This window comes from Lissotriton vulgaris, chromosome 4_1, assembly GCF_964263255.1.
Source record: "Lissotriton vulgaris chromosome 4_1, aLisVul1.2, whole genome shotgun sequence".
Taxonomy (NCBI): Eukaryota; Metazoa; Chordata; class Amphibia; order Caudata; family Salamandridae; genus Lissotriton; species Lissotriton vulgaris.
In genome coordinates, this window is record NC_141691.1 from 175,986,968 (window position 1) to 176,005,882 (window position 18,915).

General features: G+C 42.8%; 1 protein-coding gene across 2 annotated transcripts in view; it reads left to right on the plus strand.

Moving 5' to 3' along the window:
* Positions 1-18,915, plus strand: part of SMARCA1 (SNF2 related chromatin remodeling ATPase 1) — a 2,209,746-nt gene that overhangs the window by 929,495 nt on the left and 1,261,336 nt on the right. For both annotated transcript variants that reach the window (XM_086918497.1, XM_086918496.1), the window contains one exon: positions 14,396-14,551. In XM_086918497.1, coding sequence (XP_086774623.1) covers positions 14,396-14,551 — 156 coding nt within the window. The remainder of the gene's footprint in view (positions 1-14,395; positions 14,552-18,915) is intronic.

The window sequence follows — 18,915 nt, forward strand, 5'->3', positions numbered from 1 at the left end:
TCATAGCCCAGGGGGTGGGGTGGCCAGGATCAATAGTGGGTCCTTTGAAGAGGAGTGACTTCATACAAAAAGGGCAGTAAATGGTATCTCCTGGCTTAGGCGATGGCCTCGGACATGTGTGGTCAGTCGGACTCGGGGGAAGGGGTCATCAAAGGAGTGGTATTCATGCCGCGTGGACACTCGAGCGCGGAGGGAGGGCTTGTCAACAGAGGGGCATTCATGGAAGGAAAGGAGGTGTTGGTCAGGCGCGGCCGTGACTACCAAGGACAGGATCTTGCAGAAGGAGGTTTATGACTTGCCCGTGTGAGGGAGAAGGGGAAGGGGGAGCCAGGGTGTGCACAGGGACAGAGTCACACACAGAGAGAGAGAGATCTTATGACCCATGCATGAGAAAGCGGTGGTAGTCAGGTGCAGCTGGGGAGGGTTATGTCAGCTGGGGCGAAGGTGACCTCTTCAAGAGTGAATGGGGGGTTTGCGTGGGTCAAGCAGAAGGGCTGCCTTTCAGGGCAGGGTCGCACAGAGGGAGAGGGTTTCATTAATCCATGCATGTGAGAGAGGGAGGGGGGTTCAGATACGCGCAGAAGGGAAGCCGGTGATTGTAATGAGCAGGAAAAAAAGGGCCAGGGTGCTTAGAATGGCTGTCATGTACGCATGGGTACAGGCCTTTGCTGGCAGAGTAAATGCAGTCAATGCTTTACGGTATTCATGGTGCATGCAGGGAGAGGAGTGGGAAAAGGGAAATGAACGTTGCTTATGTACATCAATATTTCTAATTTTCTACATGGCTTTCGAGTCAACTGGAGCAAATCGTATCTTTACGTCCTACATGGTGACCCCCCTAGGCTCCCTGACACATGCCCTATCATGGTGGCAGAGGACGGGTTTAAGTACCTGGGAGTATACATTACCACGAATAAGGCTCTAATGTACGATCGAAACCTTAAACCACCATTAAGCCGGCTTCAAAGGGAGGCCAAATCCTGGCAGCACCTCCCACTGTCTCAATTCGGCCGAGCAGCCCTATTTAAGATGCTAGCTCTACCACGTTTTCACTATGCACTACAAAATTATCCAGTTCTGGTACCTAATACCTACTTTGCAGCAATTGAGGCGGCGCAGTGCGACCTCCTTTGGGCCGGGTCGCCCCGAATCGCACTGATCAAACTCACGCAAGGGTGGTATGACGGCGGAATAGCCCTCCCAGACATTTGTAAATATTACTGGGCAGCCCACCTTTCAGCGATTAATCAGGGGACGTATGGCGATGGGAATGATCCCGCCTACGGAATGGACAGATGGCTACTTCCTGGAGGAACTATGAGATAGCACACTCTACTCTAAGCGGGGCGCAAGTCGACTCACTGGACCTACACAACACTCTGTACAAATATGGCATATTGCTCAGAGGAAACTCGGATGGTCGGGAGTCCTTACAATGGCTACGCCACTTTGGGCCTCCGAAAAACTAGGTAATCTGGGACGCACCAAGGGGTTCCGCAACTGGGACTTGATCGGAATCTCCCAAATCAAGGATATTTGGGGCCCTTAAGTGATCCACACATTCGCCCACTTACAGGACAGATACGAACTGGCACAAACCGAACACTTTAGATACATACAGGTGCGACACTCCCTACAGGCTAATATCCCACCAGAGACTAAACTACCACAAACCTCCCCGCTCAAAGACAGACTACTTGACGGACACATGACAGAACATGCCATATCTCTTACATATAAAAAACTAATCAATAACCCCCTGACATGCTCCTTCCCCTGAGAGAGAAATGGGTCGCAGATGGGTTGGAGATAGACGAAGAAGAATGGATGTATGCTTTGGCCTCACCTCGTGAGGTCGCGATATAAGCCCGATTGCGACTAATCCAACTGAAGATACTTCATAGAATAGGGGAGGGATGAAACTGTGCTCTGCAAGAGGGGTTGTGGTGGCACAGGTACCTTCTTCCATATCCTATGGGGCTGCCCGAAGATACAAAAGTACTGGAGAAGGGTGGTGCAGTGTATGCAGGAGGTATGGGAGGTGGAGATCCGTCTGGAGGCCAAGAGGTGTCTCCTCAATATTTGGGAGCCAACGGACCTGCCACCAAAAGGGAGACTTTTGGTGACGCTCGGACAAATGGTAGCGAAAAGAAACATTGCTAGACTATGGGGAAGCCCTAATCCACCAAAACTGACAGACTGGCACAGTGACATGGATTGGTGTATGCTGCAGGAAAAGACCGTGTATGTAGCGAGAGGGTGTCCCCGGAAATGGGTGGAAGAATGGACCAAATGGAACGACTTCAGGGGAGGCATTTGCGAGCCTCCACCCTCCACGCAAACCAGCTAAGAGGATATATAAGGACCTTAACGACTCTATGGCTCTACGTACTTATGCGTGGGGTGCTGTTGCTGCATCACTGGTACAGCGGTAGACTTAACTGTGCTTAACTTGATGAGCGTGTTAGGGGGGGGTTTGTTCTGTTATTAGCCTTCATTTGACGGTAAGATTTGGAAATATACACTAGGTTAATGGCTTTAAAAAAAAGAAAAACCAGACCTTCACTATCCTCCTTCAGACTCTGAACCACATGCACTTTATGACGCCGCCATACCCCCGGGTTGGCGGCAATGGGCTGTGTACTCTAGAAAGCAGTGCATAAATTAAGTAATGTGCGGCCGGCCCGAAGGGTTGTAGGCTGGAAGCTGTGTATTGTGGAATAATGCAATAAAGGTCTTTAAAAAAAAACTCATCATCAGACTCATCACATCCTATTCCTGTCATACCCATGTGTTTTGTTTTTTCCTTACCGTTACTCCCTTCCTTGTCTTCAGCCACTAATACTGGATATAAAGATTCCGTTACTACAGCCCTTGTACATCTTTTAATTTGGTCTCCTCGAGTGTCAAATGGGTACCTGGGTAAAATCCTCTATTTATTTATTTGCCTCCTCTGTATTTTTCTCGTTCAAATGCCTCAACTTTCCATTCTTCCAAATCTCATACTGTGTTAAGCATCCTGTTTCTCAAATTGTGCAGAATCCTTACATTAAATGTTCCATGTTCTGTGAAAGCTAGAACACCATCACCTTTTGTATACTCCACCCAATTCTCCAATCACACACACGCATTATATCCATTCTCCATCATCATAAAGGAAGCTGGCGTGTTGGGAGGTGGCAGAAGAATTCCCTCCCTAGTCACTATGCGCTTGTTCTTTTTAGAGAAATTTTTAATTTTTTTAATCTGTATCACCCTGAATCTTGCAATTTAATTAATTCAGTCGGCAAAATCCCAAAAGCTCTTCGGTATTTTCACAAACCCTGTTTGTTAACACTCGACCTATACCAGTGCGACTCACACCAACAGTCCAATCAGGGTTCACTATGTGTTCCTTTCTTCACCCAACACCAGCACACACCTGTTTATTAACCAATCAGAGCTTACAACACACCCACTCATCTGACCAATGCCGCAAGGTACTACTGACCCTCTCTTTACAATCTGCAGTTTTCTCACACCCGCTGCTTCAACCAATGTCAGCGCGGCTCTCTGTGACGTCAGTATGGCTCCTGCTACTGACCCTCCCTTTACAAGGTAATACGACAATATATTTTCTAACTTTTCTTTATAAAATTGTGTTAGTAACAACGTAAAAACAGCGCTACTCTGTCTGCTCCACTAAAATCAAAGATAGTTTCTTCACTCGCTACAAAGAGAAAATTCCTTCCGGTCCCTACGAGTGAAAACCTCAGTCTACACTAGACTTAAGCTCAGGCGAACCTGTTACTTCTCTAGGAATACTCCTCTTCTGAGTAAGGCCTAATTTCCACAGGTGAGCCCTCTGCTATCTCTCACACCCTACTCTTATACGATATTGTCCCTAATATAATACTGCCAGCCCTGCGTAGGTTCTCAGTATTATGACAACAGACGAGTAACCTTCTGCAGTGTGATTTCTATTCACCACACACTTCTAAATTCCATTCCCGGGATTCCCAGGTGTCTCTGTACCTGTGCTTCCAGACAACATAAAACGCAACGCTAACTTTTTAATGTTAAACATATAGTTAATAATCGAAAACAATAATCACTAATCAATAATCAATAATCATTAATCACCAAACTAATCGATAACTCCAATGCTCTGCTGCCAAAAAAACTGATCCAACAGAAGCCCAGGGATTAACACTTTACAATCAACAACAAATTCAAATTGGGCCCATATATACATTCAAGTTTCCTGACTGTTCTGCTGGGGGTCAAGTTTTATATTCACTTTAATCTTGATTAGTCAATTCCTAACTAATCTTCACAGATCAACCCTCTTCCTTTGGTCAATGACCCATTAGTTGAGTAGTTGATGGTGATATTAACAAATTAACTAATTATAACTTATAACTTTCAATAAAATAATCACAGACTCTGGGTAAGATTCATTAAATTGTATCTAATAACTCAGTCAAAATGAACGCACACTTGTACAGATTCACAGTGCAAATTCCATCAACTTTCATGGGAGAGAAAATTTCATCTATCAAATACATTCAATTCATAGACTCATTCAACAATTCAATGAATTAGCAGTGTATAGATAAAGAGACAAAAGGCATAATAACTCATACATTTGCAAAAGATGTGCAGATATAAGACAGAATAATAGTTAACAACTGGTGAAACGGGAAACACAACTCTCTGGTCAAAGGACTGGTGGAGGTCTCCTGATCAAGAATAAGGAGACAAAGACTATAGGACTGGATCAGGATAGGATGATACTTACTAAAACTTCTCTAGAACCCAGATGCACTGAAGCGCAACCCTCTCTTACTCTCTCTCCCTCCTAGATATTCTTCAGCAATCTTCAATCTAATCAGGCTGTCTTTCAAGAATGAATCTTTCCCAGTCTGTTCTTCTTCATTGCAGTAGTTCTCGCCCACACCTCACTCAGCATCGACGTTCCTTATTTTTTTCTTTCAACTTAAGGCACTCTGGTTAAACTCTTACATCTGCACGTCCCACCCTCAAAAGTTGCAAATCTCTGAAAAATATAAAATATGATTGGTTGGGACTAGGGGGTTCACATCATACTATGCCGACACAGCCAATTTATTAAGACCCTTTTGTTTTGTAAACCCTTCCCCTTTAGTCATTGATGTCTTTCTCTCCCATACACATGTTGTAACTAATTAAATAACATTTTATTCAAGCTCCTTTGACAAATATCACACATTCTCATGTTCACACAGCTACTGTCCTTGATCTTTGGCAGTTGTTCAACTTTTCAGGCACTAAGTCACATTCCGTCTCTTTCCGGAAATGCGCAGTACAATCTTTCTTCCAGCACCATTTTCTTTCATTTTCAAGGCCTACCGGTCCAAATGTGCACTATTGATAAAAGAATAATAAACAGATGTTAATTTCTCAAATATGTGATTCTCAACTGTTCACCACCCACTCCTACTCTATCCCATGTTAAATTTTCTTTCTTTAAGCAGAAGCATTAGAAGCAACATCTTCTTTTAAGTTCAGGCAAGCATATGCGAGGCACGCAGTGCATTCAGAAATAAGGGTAGTAATTCTTGCGCATGCATGAGAGTTTCCCTCTCATACGAGTAAATCACATGGTTATTTCCGTAGGTTCTAGTTTGCCAATGCGCAGACACATTTTCGGTTTTTAGCGGGATTTGATTGCGCTGCAAATAATTTTTTGTTATTTAAGCATGGAGAAAGCTCTCTTCCCCCATATGTGAATGTTGTGCGTATGTTAATTTTCACTACTTTTCTATATCTAGAGGTTGCTACCTATTAATGAGGAATTGATCAGAGCAAGTTCCGTTTTCTTGCTCCATCAGGGTGATGTAATTAATAAATGAGTTTTTACCTCAAACCCTGAATATTGGGTTAAATAGGGAGAGAAGCGGTAGTTTAAATTCACCAGGTCAAAACAGGCCCTCAGCCAAAGAGGATTTAATCCATTTCAATCTAACTAGCTAACATCCACACACATGGCTAGTACGTCCGGAACAATCTGCAATTCCCAATCAATACCCAAATAGCAGTCTTAATCAGCAGTTCTCTAATTAAAATCTCCCGCAATCAGTAATAATATATCTGTAAACTTACAATTAAGAAAAATGCATATTAAAAACAAACAAAGCAATATTGTGGCAAAATACATGATATCCCGAGTGAAGTACTCGCACTTGCTATTCACCCCGAAGCGAAAAGATGAGTCCTGAATATGTGGGAGCCTATGAACCTAAATAAAGAGTGTAAAAGTAAACTCTGGGTCACTTTGGGTCTGATGATTGCAGAGAGAAACATTGAACACCTGTGGGGAGCGACCCATCCACCAAAAGTAAAAGCCTAGAAGATGGACATGGACTGGTGCATGTTCAGGGAAAAAACAGTACATGTAGCACGGTGATGCCCTAAAAAGTGGTAAATGATTTGGAGTCATTGGAACGCTTACCAAGGTAACATTTGTAACCCCCCACATGCCTCCCACCTTGACGATCCATCGTCACTGTAATAGATGTATTGCCTGCTGTACGACTACTGTGCACATGTTGTAAATGTGATATTTCATGTAATACTGATTTGCTTCCTCTTTACTGTAAGCTGTTTAGCAATTCAATGTCTTTAATAAAAAATATATAAAAATTAAAAAAAGAATTCAACTGGGTTATCAACTGGGCTACATTATGTGAAATCCATTACTTGAGAAAAGTATGATAACTAATATGTTTCCTGCGCATGTAGTGATTACTCGTATGCTAGAATGTTAGCTGAAAAAATGTCGAACACAATTGCAGTGTACCACAGTAAAAATATTAGGGTTTTTTTCTAACTCTTTATTGTCGACTGCAAGGCAAGCAAGTTCTAGTACAAGAAGAAAAAAGAAACAACCTCACAGTCATTTTTCAATTTTCACCCTAATCGTACATATGGTAATTGTCTGTAATCTAATGCTCATTGCCATTAAGCAGACCAAATGGTCAGGTACGTTTCATTAACGCTCATTGGCATTTTCATACTCAAATTATGCAATTTAGGTCATCCATATATAAACAGTTTAACTACTGAAACATAATAATACCCCCCCACAACACTCTTCCACACCCACTCCCACCCTCTCCTGGTCGCTTCATTACCTACAAAGTATCTTCCCTTGGGTTAGCAGTGAGAATCTGCAATCTACCATGCCAGAAAGTAAGAATCCCTCACTTCTATGTATGGACGGGGTCTCCCTCCTAGTGAAATTTCTCCAGATTAGTCAAATTACAGAGACCCTGTCGCCGGAGAGGGGACCAAGTCAAGCCCCTCCAATTCCACCACCATAGCCTCCCATTCCAATGCTATAGGTTGTTTCCGGTGACCTCTCTCTTCCTCCCTCCGGAAGTCTACTCCCTCCGCTCTGCCCCATTTTAGTAGATCTGCTTGCCATGTAGTTAACATAGGAGGCCTGGTGGACTTCCATTGCATCGTTATGACCCTGATAGTCAGAATAAAAGCTAGATCCAGAAATTTCATTTGAACTTTCGATGTCTTCGGTCTTTTACGTAGTCCCAACAGGCAATACAGGGACTCTACCAGGATCTGCAGCCCTGTCACTGTATGGAGCACCTGGCATATTTCGGCCCAGTAGTCCTGCAGTCGTGGGCATGTCCACAACATGTGGATGAAGACGGCTTCATCTTGTCTACAACGAGGGCAGCAATGCGGGGAATCTGGGTACATACAATGTACTCGTTTGGGAGTTAAGTATGCCCTTTGAAGTACCATCGCCTGGATGAATTTAAATTTAGCATTGCGTGACACTCTTTTTAGATGTTCTATTATGAGTTGTGAGCGAGATTGCTGCATGTACCCTAACTCCGGTATATAACCACCGTACCAGATGTCCACCTGCCCCCATATGATACATTAAATAAACTAATTCGTGTTGTATAAGCTTGAGTCGTTGCGGTGCCCATGTATTCTTAATATAATGAGTTACTGTGGCATGCAATAAATATAATCTAGGGGGAGCCCCTGTAATCTGCATAAAGGATTCGTGGTCCAGCATAGTCTCATCCCCAAAAAAGGCACCTACCTCTTTTATCCCATGATCCCGCCAGTGGCGTAATGTATGTTGTTTGAGTCTGCCCTGCGGTGTCGTAATGCCCAGCAGAGGAATGTTTACCACATATGGTGGTACGACCAAGGTGTAAGACAGATAGTAAAAATATTAGTTGACACAAAAAAGATGCTATTAGACCTGTTAGCATGAAAAAATAGTGCAATTATGAAGAATGTTTTTTTTTTCTTAACTTTGATATAGGTACATCTGGTTAGGCATACATAGTATAAACTCGAGGATTCACATTGACCTCCGGCCGGAAGCTGCGGGAAGTACCGTTTAGACAGTCCCTGTGTATTATAGACAAAAGCATGCATTTCTCACAATGCACAGTGTACTTGATACAGTTTAGTGTTCGTCTCACAAAGTACAAAAGCTCGTGGCCAAGAGGCAACAGAGCCCAACCAGAATGGAGGGGAGCATGAAACAGACAAAAAAAAATCAAAGGAAGAAGGGGTGGAAGGGAAAGAAGAAGAACAAAAGGGTGGTGCGGGAGGTGGGGTGATCAGCCCCCGTAAGTACAAAATGAGCTATCAGGCATATGCACTTATCTCAGTAGGCAAGCTAAGAACACTCTCTTGCAAGACTTCTTCCGAGGGAGGTCCTGATCGTTAGGATGTGTCCGTAAGGATGCCATAAGGGCTTCCCATGTGGCTCTAGGCCTAATTATGAAGAATGTTTGATAACTACTCGCGCTCACCCACCCACCCAAAAATCTTGTGGGCTGATCAGCTGAGCAGCGACGAGGAAAACACACTTGCCCTGGGTCTCGCCTCGAGGAAACTTCTTGCTGGCACAACACCCGGCGGCTAACACCAAAACTGCAGCCTGGAAAGAAGGGATCACAGTTTTAAACAGAGACACGAAGGGAAGAGGCAGCTTTTAACACCAAGCACAGCCTGCCGTGACATCCGAGCTGCCTACTGCCCCTAGAGGGGCAAAGCACCAAGGGTCTTGCTGACCGGACCTTGTGGGGGACACGAAGTACGCTGCACGGACTCCATTGTCCAGGAGTCCGTGCGTTGTAACATCGCACAGAGGTCTGCCCCCTTCCATATAGGTCGCCCCACCATCTCGCAAGGTACTGTACTAACTAACTTGGATAACTAAAATGGGGAAGAGGAAATGTATGGAGGGTGTTACAGACGGTACAAGCACAAGTACCCGGGTGAAAAGGAGAAAATCCAAGAAGGCCACTAAAGTACCAAAACACGCAGGAGAGAACTGTGTAATGTCACGCATAGAGGAACTCATAGAAGACTGTAGCCTTATTCTCACATCTAAGCCACCATTAGAGAATATCGCGAGTGAGACTAATGGGGATGACCTAAATGATTTGTTGCAGAAAAACTGTAAACGGGGTGTGACTGTTGTTCCTGGGATGTTCTTGAAGAAAAAGAACAACCGTAACGCCAACGAATGCAAAGGGGATGCTTTAAACGATGGGTCAACCACAGTAGACATAGAGCCAGAACGTTCTTCCCCTTGTCCACTTGATCCAATTGTATTGTGTTCAAATAGGTACTCACCTCTTATCGATATTGATTGTTCTAATAAAGAGTCAGGAGACCCATTGAGTGAATTTACTCCAGCTGATGTTTGCCAAGGACAGGGGTTGGAAGCAAACTCGTTTATACCCACTTTTGGAACTGGGTATGACATTACCGAGCTATGCAGCCTTGTGAACCGCTTATGTAGCTTTATTCATTGTATGCAAGATAAAGTTGACATTTTAACATCTAAAGTCCACAAGGTAATCACTAATGTGAACATTTGCCCAAAATGTAACCCTGATGAAGAATACTCGAGCCCTGGTACTGTCGAGGCAATAACTCTGCACCCAGCGTTTCAGCAACCTAAGAGTAGCACCCAGACCAAAGTACACTCGCCTCACACCAAAGTAGGTAAAGGTACAGAAGCGCCAGCAAAGTCCTTGCCCGTGCAAATCCTTAAACCTAAACCTTCCGATAGAGCAGAACATAATGGGTACACAAAATCCAACGCTAGGCCTATCAATATCCCTAATGCTACCAGGTATACCCCCAAAAACTGGGCGGGCAGATGTGCTTCCCTCCCTCGACCCACACCCCCTGATCTATCTAAAGTATACATGGTGAATGTCCCAAAATTAAGCCCAGATAAGGACACAGAAGCAAAAGATTCCCTGACAAACAAGGCTATCCATTGGATCAGACACAGTAGAGGATGCCGTTCAGTGATTAGGGAAGACATCCTCAGGGCTACCAGGCTTTCACACCCAGGACACAGAGCTGACTGTATTGAACTTACATTTAAAAATGTAAAAGTGGCACAAAACCTGATACTATTAGAGTTCAGGTCTTGCTCCCCTGATCACTCATCTATCCAAATTAGATCTTCACCCCCCAACAGTGGCTAAAAGAAATGGGAACCCAACCACAGGGGGGTAGGCGTGGGTGGGTCATCCCTGGATTGCAATGACTGACTAATATCAGATGACACTATCCCCAAATACCGTCCTGATGCACCAATAACCACCATAACTGCAACACAAGGCACCCCCTCAGGGACACCCAGTGTAACACAAGACCCAGGGGCACATAATGGGGAGGGTAGTCCCCTAAATCTGAACCCGGAGGTAAGCTTAGTGAAAGATTTTGACGCATTCGGCACCATCATGTCATGGAACATTGCAGGGCTGAGTGCCAAGGTGCAAAGCCCAGAATGTACCTTGTTTGTCAGTCAGTTTACCATCTGTATATTTCAAGAAACGTGGCTCCTTGATCCACAGCACTTTCCAGGATTTCTAAACTTTAGTGTCGCCGCTGAAAAAAGCGACAGAGGACGACCCTCTGGGGGACTAACCATTTGGGTTAAGCAGGATTCAGGGATCCCCGTAAAGGAGCTCGCCTCTAACCACAAGGATATACAGATTGTGTCCCTTACACTTAATCGTGCCAAACCTCTAGACATCTACAATGTGTATGCCAGAAGCACAGGGGGGCGGAAGTCTGATACCCTCGCTGTCCTTGATGGCCTCATTGAAAGATTTTCCGCACACTCACGATTGATTGTCGCAGGTGATTTTAACGTAAATTTTGAACCTTTATCGGGTGGCGATTCTTTCCTTGTAGAAGATCAAGATAGCCAGTGGGGGGTTCCAAAGCTAGAATTGGACCCAGTGAAAAGGTGGACTGATCTGGTGATCCAGATTAACTCTACCTGTCTGAACAAAGGACTAAGGGCGGCTAATGGTAGAACTCCGAAAGATAGGGTGTGTGCTGTCACATTCAAGAGCGGCAATAGAGAAAGTAGAATCGATTATATTCTAGTCCATCTTGAGTTGTGGCACCACTTGGAGGACATGATGGTTGTCGACCGCCTAGAGAGTGACCACAACCCCCTATGCATGATTTTTTCCTATTGGGAAGTCCCAGCGATAATAGAGGATCCAAGTAAAGGAAATTTCCAAGCCGTCCTCCTGGCAAACGACATGCGCCACTTGAAGTGGGCCAAAGTTGCCCAGAGTCAGGCAAACATTGATTTTATTTTAAAGAATTTGCAGAAAGATACAAGGGAACTGAGTGTCTGCACCAACGCCGAACCTTTCACCCCAGGGAGAGAAAGTGCAAATAAGGTACATGAAACCTTCTTTTCACAAATGAAAGGTCTGTTTGTCAAACCTAACAAGCTTAATCAAAATATGACAGCCAAATCTCTGAGGTGGTATAATAAAGAATGTAGAAAGGCACGGCTGGATCTAGGGCAGGCCATTAAAAATGGATCCAGTGCCAGTGTTCGCACAGCCAGGAGCGCGTACAAACCCACTATTCAAAAATCTAAACGCGCCTGGGATGTAAAAAAATGGGAGGAGCTTAAGGAGGCCAGTTCTTTTAAGAATTCTAAATGATTTTGGGACCTGCTGAAATGGGGTTGCGAAGGCCGCCCAGAAAAACCCCAAAATTGGGTAGCACAGGATGATTGGGTAACTCATTTTAGGCCCCAATAAGCCAAAGGGCTGGACCTACCCACAGAACAGAGAGAAGGGATCGTATATACCCCCTGTACGGAAGACCTGTTTTCTATTATGGATGTCCAACAAGCATTGGACTCTATCGTCCCTGGAAGGGCGCCAGGCATAGATGGTGTCCCGGCCAACATCTTCCTAGACAACAGAGAGCTCTGGGGGAACTATATACTATTACTGACAAATATGATAGCCTGTGGATCCCCAATACCCGAATCCTGGAATGGGGCGGAAATAATTTAAAAAGGGCGACAAATGTCTCCCAGGAAATTATCGCCCGATCAGTCTAATTGATACCATCCAGAAGATTTATGGTAGACTGTTATTAAATAAAGTCTACGAATGGGAGCGCGAGAAGAGCATTTTGTCCCACCTCCAAGCAGGATTCAGAACCTGCATAAGCACAGTCGATCAAGTCTTACACTTTGCCATGCTCTATTGGAAGGTTGTTCAACTGGGGGGAGGCAGCCTGTATGCTGCCTTCATTGATTTGAGGGCAGCCTTTGATCTTGTACCGCGGCCAAACCTTTGGCTTGTCTTGAATGACATGGGCATGCCCCCAACTCTTCTCTCCTTGATCACCAAACTACATGAGCACAACTATGCCCAGATAAGATGGGGCCCCCTCTGGGTGTGTTACAAACCAGTTTCCGGTAGAGAGAGGAGTGCGCTAAGACTGCATGCTAGCACCTACCCTCTTCTCCCTCTACATTAATAATGTATCAAAGATCTTGATAGAGGCAAACGTTGCCGCTCCAATTCTAGCAGGCGCGAAAATACCAATTTTGATGTTTCCCGATGACTGTCTCATTATTTCCAAGACCCCAAGCGGTTTGCAAAAAGCTCTTGGGATCTTCGAAACATATTGTACTGACCACGGCCTGGAAATCAATGTCTCATGGTCGAAATTCATGTCTTTTAACCAACACAAGTCATTTAGAGGGAGGATATTGATGAATAACCTACCCCTGGAGCAAGTAAAATTGTTCTCATACTTAGGTGTTACCATTCAGCATGATCTTCGATGGAATGAACAGATTGACTTAGCTACCCTCAAGCACAGGCAAATTACAGGGGCACTGACTCGTGAACACGCCAGGTCCCTGACAAAACCGATGGCCCCTGCAATCATGGTCTATAATGCAAAGGCTGTGAGCGCAGCACTTTACGGGGTCGAGATCTGGGGACATGGGAACCTAAGTAAACTAACTGTCTCTGAAAATAGGTTCCTAAATAACCTTGTCATGCTTCCGCATAGTACCCCCATGGGCCCGGTTCTTCAGGACCTCGGCATGAAACCAATTGAGGTAATTGCAAACCTCCGCCCAGTATTATACTGGAGGCGAATATGGATAACGCCGGAACTGAAAATATTTGCCATGGGACTTCTGGACATTATTAAAAGTGATGCCTTCCACCAGATAAAATGGCTCACCGGAATTAGAGCGGTTCTCAGTGAGCTAGGTCTGATGGAGATCTGGGAAGACCCAACTAATGCTATATTTCCTTCGAAAAAGGCTATGAAGGGATTGTACTGGGAGATGACACTCTCTAAACTCTTCAGGACTATTCCCCCACTTTCACTAACGGGGGTCTTTATGGAGTTTAAAGACGAGACCCATTTCAAAACATTCTGGGATGACATAACAAAGCCACTGGATAGAAAGCTCTATTTCCAACTGAGACTCGGTAGCATTCCTGTTAGAGCTTACACATCCAGATAGTCTAATGGTGGGAGCACCTCTTGCCCATCTTGCCCAGATCCCAAAGGAACAGTTAACCATTTACTCTTTGCGTGTCCGGCTTACTCTGCCCCGCGTAGAGTTTGGCTGCTACCCATGGCCAAACTGCTGGGCACTCGGAGTGGAATTGTGGCTGCCAGAATCATCTGTACTAACCCAAGCCCTGTAATATACATAGCTGTGGCGAAATTAATTTTTAGGATGGGCCTGGATTATTAGAAACAAAAATGCAAAGGGATAGGCTCTTGATAATGCACTTTCAACCTGAATACTTGATGTATTTTAATATGATGATTTTTAACTAACACTGCAATTAATTTCAAATTGTAAAAACCCCTTTTAAATTTTTGTGTAAATCTTAATTCTATTTTTATATATACAATACATTTTTATCTGTAATGCTTTTATGACTATGTCGAATAAAGCGTGTTTGACTATGACTATGATAACTGTCAAGGTCTCATTTTAATTCTAGAGCTCATTATGGTGCTATTAAGTGTATGTATTCTTTTATTCTGATTTTAGGCTGCATTTATACGTGACGTAATGATGCCTGGAGAGTGGGACGTATGTGTTACCTCATATGAAATGGTTATTAGAGAAAAATCCGTTTTCAAGAAGTTTAATTGGAGATACTTAGTCATTGATGAAGCTCACAGAATAAAGAATGAAAAATCAAAGGTAATTTATTTTAAATCACTATTCTGCGGGTGACCTGAAAAATGCACATAGTACTATACAACTTTATCTCATTCCTGCATTGTATATAGGTTTATTATCTAGTCGATTACCTAAATGGGCCACGACTGTAAACAACAAGACATTTACTAGTTTAACACTTTACAGTATTGGTAAATACCATTTTGTATCCTACCACTGGCCCACATTACTCAAGCTTCCCATTCAAAATGTTTCAATTCTTCCCTGTACATCTTCCTGACCACTGTCAAGTTGAAAACTCGTTGTAGTTGGTGCAATGTTTTTTCCAAACCTTTAGCCTCTGGATCTCTTAAGCATTGACTTTGAAAACAATGTGCATTCTAACCTAAATATAATTAATTTCAGTTTATCTTAATTGGCATTGTGCGGTCCTCTCTGGGTTAGCAGTCCTGGTGCATTGGAAAAACCTCCTTATACTGCCCAACACTTACTGATGTAAACCTGCATCTCTCGAAGATAGGCATGTCTTAGAAATGTTTTATAATGGTTTTCTTGAACCTCACAGTATCTGGTGGACAATTTACTATGTAAATACTTTTTCAGCAGAACTACTAACGATTGCTATGGGAAAATTATTACAATTTAAGAGCAGGAATCCTTGACAAAGTCACCTATTTAAGGCAAGTAAAGAAAGGCGAAGGAAAACTAACTGTCTTAGTGAAGCTATGAAATCTGTTAGGGGTAGGCATCTATGAGTCAATGTCCATGCATGCTTATATAACCGATTACAAGCGCCCTTTATGAGCTAACTCATTTAGGGGAGCCTCTGCATATTTGCCTTATCACGAAGGATGAAAGACTGCATTCATCACTTTGTGTTACTTTCACCAAAATACAGGAAAAAAACGATTATTAAAAGATTAAGCAAGTGTAGTAAACCACCAGCTCTTGCTTTATTTTTGCTGGATCTTTTTACTATTAATCAATTTTATTGCATAAACAATAACATGAGTATACCCACCTGAATAATTGAACAATCCACCAACAATTAAATTAATCAACCCCCTCAACTCCAGTGACGCCACCGTGATGCTCATAAAAATAAGTTAGTAGCTATCACCCCAAATAGTGTCACTTGTCTTCATCACTCTGCGATCTGTTGTGGGATACGAGGCCCACTGTTCGCAGCTGATTGGGGTAAGGGAGGCCTCTATTGCCTGGATTAAGATATTCTAGAACTGGGTTCTACATTGTAGTGAATTTGTCAGATGAGTCCTACAGATCGTATGCTGTCTTTTTATAGGCCAAAAGTTGCCATATGTCTTGCATCCAGATTTAGGTGTTTGGGATGAGGTATTTCCCACAAAGGCCCAGAATGGTCTGCTTTACTGCTAAAAGAAGGGGGAGATCGTTACCCCCTTAGGGGAGTGAAGAGGATACTTATTCTTCTGTGGCAGATCCAGTAGGATCAAAGGAGGGTCCTTATTCAGGGGAGCCCTTCAATGTGCACTATGGTGCTTAGAACTTCCTCCCAGAACTGACTCAAGCGAGGGCAGGATAACAAGATACGGTATATAGTCCCTGTGCCTCCACACCATCTCCAGCTCTCCCTGGGCCTGTAACTGTCCATATATGAAGATGTGCTGGTGTGTAGTGCCATCTGTACAATATCTTGTAACGGGTCTACCTAACCTGAGTGTGTCTCTCAAAGTTGGTTGTGCATGTGTGGATTGTGTCCCTTTGTTTATCATTTAGTGTAACACCCAGATCCACCTCCCAATTGTTCCTATGTGAAATGGGTGCCTGGGGGATGTTAGGAAGCAGGGTGTATTATATCTGGGTGATGAAGTGGTGAGATGTTGAGAGGTCATGTAGGAACTTCTTGAAGTATGTGTTGGAACTCGTGGCCAACACCTTTATAAAGGGACTAGCAGCCCGTCCCGACGTTGTCCGGGTATGAATTGCTGCTGGCCAGCAGTATATTGTTTTTTAGGATTTCGTTGTATTTTTTTTAGTTTAAAAAGCTTTATTGAAGTAAATAAGCAATGTATACACCAATACAGAAAATATAAAAAACATAGTAATAGGGTTAAAATGAGAGTAATAAAATATGCCAATGAAGAAAGTGTCCCCAAAAGGGACTTAAAAACCTTACTAAGGGAAAAATCTTTTAAAGATTTTGTTTAAGGGAGAAGAGAATGAAACAAGAAGAAGAAAGGGGGAAAAAGAGAGAAAGAAAAGAAAAGGAGGGGGAAGGAGAAAAAGAAAAAGAGAGAAAAAGATGGGAATAGCCTAACAAAATAGCTCATACATTTGGATAAAAATACAATATATAAAAAAAAAACATTAAGAAGATAAATAAAAGAGAAGAAGTTGCATCACATGGTAAGAAAACTTCAAACAGATCTAGAAAGAAAATCGGTTAACGGCATCCATACTAAATCCTTTTTGATTAATAAAGGGGTTGTGGTAGCAAAGGCACGATCAAGTCTATGATGATGACAAAGCAAGTTCCACCAGGCAATGTAAGAGATTTTAGAAGTATCTTTCCAATTGGTGGTGATGACTTGGAAGGCAATTGCCAAAGCAAGGTCCATGAATTTACGAAAATTACAATGAACATCCCAAATAGGCGAAGAGCCACCTGAGGAAAATGTGTACAATTTCAAAAGGAAAAGTGGTATTCAGGATTTTGTTCAATTGCGACCAAACTTTCAACCAAAAAGAATGAACAAGAGGACAATAAAAAAACATATGCATAAGATCAGCAGTATTATGAGAACAGGACCAATAAATTGGAGTCTCAAGTAATTTGAATCTGCATAAGTCATGAGGTGTAAAAAAGAGTCTATTGTAAAAAAAACAACATGTCTGTGTGGTACTAGCGGAACGAGATACAATATGTATTTTAGACCAAATAGCAGCATCCCTTGTCTGAAATGAAAATTCCTGAGCTAGGTCCCGTTCCCAAAGTAATTCCAGTTTAGTTTTAGATCTCGTATCATTGGAAAAAAAGAGTGTCTTATAAATTACAGCTGCTTTGAGGGGAAGTGAAAAGTTTGGTAAAGAAAAGAAGTAGGGGGAGATGTGGGTAATGAAGATTGCTGAGAAATAAAATCAGTGAGAGGAAGTTTGAGAGCATAATATTGAGGGGAATGTGCATTAGAGATATGGAAAGTGTCACAAAACTGATAAAAAGTAAGAAGTATATTGTCTTTAAATATTTGAGTGTAATTCATAATGCCTTTATCAATCTATTCCTTCCAGACTAGTGCTTTGTTATTGAGTCTAGGGGATTTATTATACCAAATAGGAGTAAGGGAATGAAAGTCAGCTTGCGACAAAAAAGAGCGGAAAAGAGCTAAAGAGAGTGTCTTAGAATGTTTGTGAGTAGGGGCAAGAAAACGTGCCGGCGGGTGAGAGAGACAAGTGGCATTAAGGAAAGAAAAGGGAGAAATTTGCTCAAGTTCCAATGAGCTCCAAGCAGTTATGGGGAGAGAGACTGAATCATCCGGAAAAGACCAAAACTGTTTAAGAGTGAAAGTGGAGTGAAAACAGGATATATTGGGTAAGTTTACACCGCCCAAGTGTTTTGGTTGTTGTAGGCGAGAAAGAGATAAGCGAGCCTTGCGATTATCCCATAAGAATTTGGTTAGCAAACGGTTTATGGATTTAAAGAAATAAAGTGGAAGAGAGATAGGGAGCATTGAAAGACACAAACTAACAATAGGAAGTAGCATCATTTTAACTGTGGCAGGACGACCCCACCAAGATAAAAAGAGGGGAGACCAACCATTTATAAGGGAAGTAAGTTTGTTAAGAACATCTTTATGATTAAGTCTGATGGTTTCCCTAATGGTGTTAGCGTAAAGAATACCAAGACATTTAATGTGAGTAGGGGTCCATTCAAAACCCGAACCATGAAACAGATGAGAAAGACAAAATGTACTAAGAGGTAGAACTTCAGATTTGTCGACGTTCAATTTATAACCTGAGACTAGGGAATAGGCCTGTAACAGAAAATAGAGACCAGGTAAAGAGGTGGATGGATTGGAGACATATAGCATAATGTCATCTGCATTAGCTGTATATTTGATCTCAACATTCTTATAAAGAAACCCAGTGTAGGAAGAGGATCGACGAATTGTTTCTAAAAATGATTCTAAAGCAAGGACAAATAAAAGGGGTGAAAGAGGACAACCTTGTCGGGTGCCTCTATGAAGAGAAAAGTAATTAGATTGAGCGCCATTAACCCAAATGGAAACAGAGGGGGCATAATAAAGTAAATGAATATAACGGATGATAGGAGGACTAAAACCGTGCCATCTTAAAGCCCCAAACACAAAATCCCAGTTAACACGATCAAAGGCCTTCTCGGCATCCAA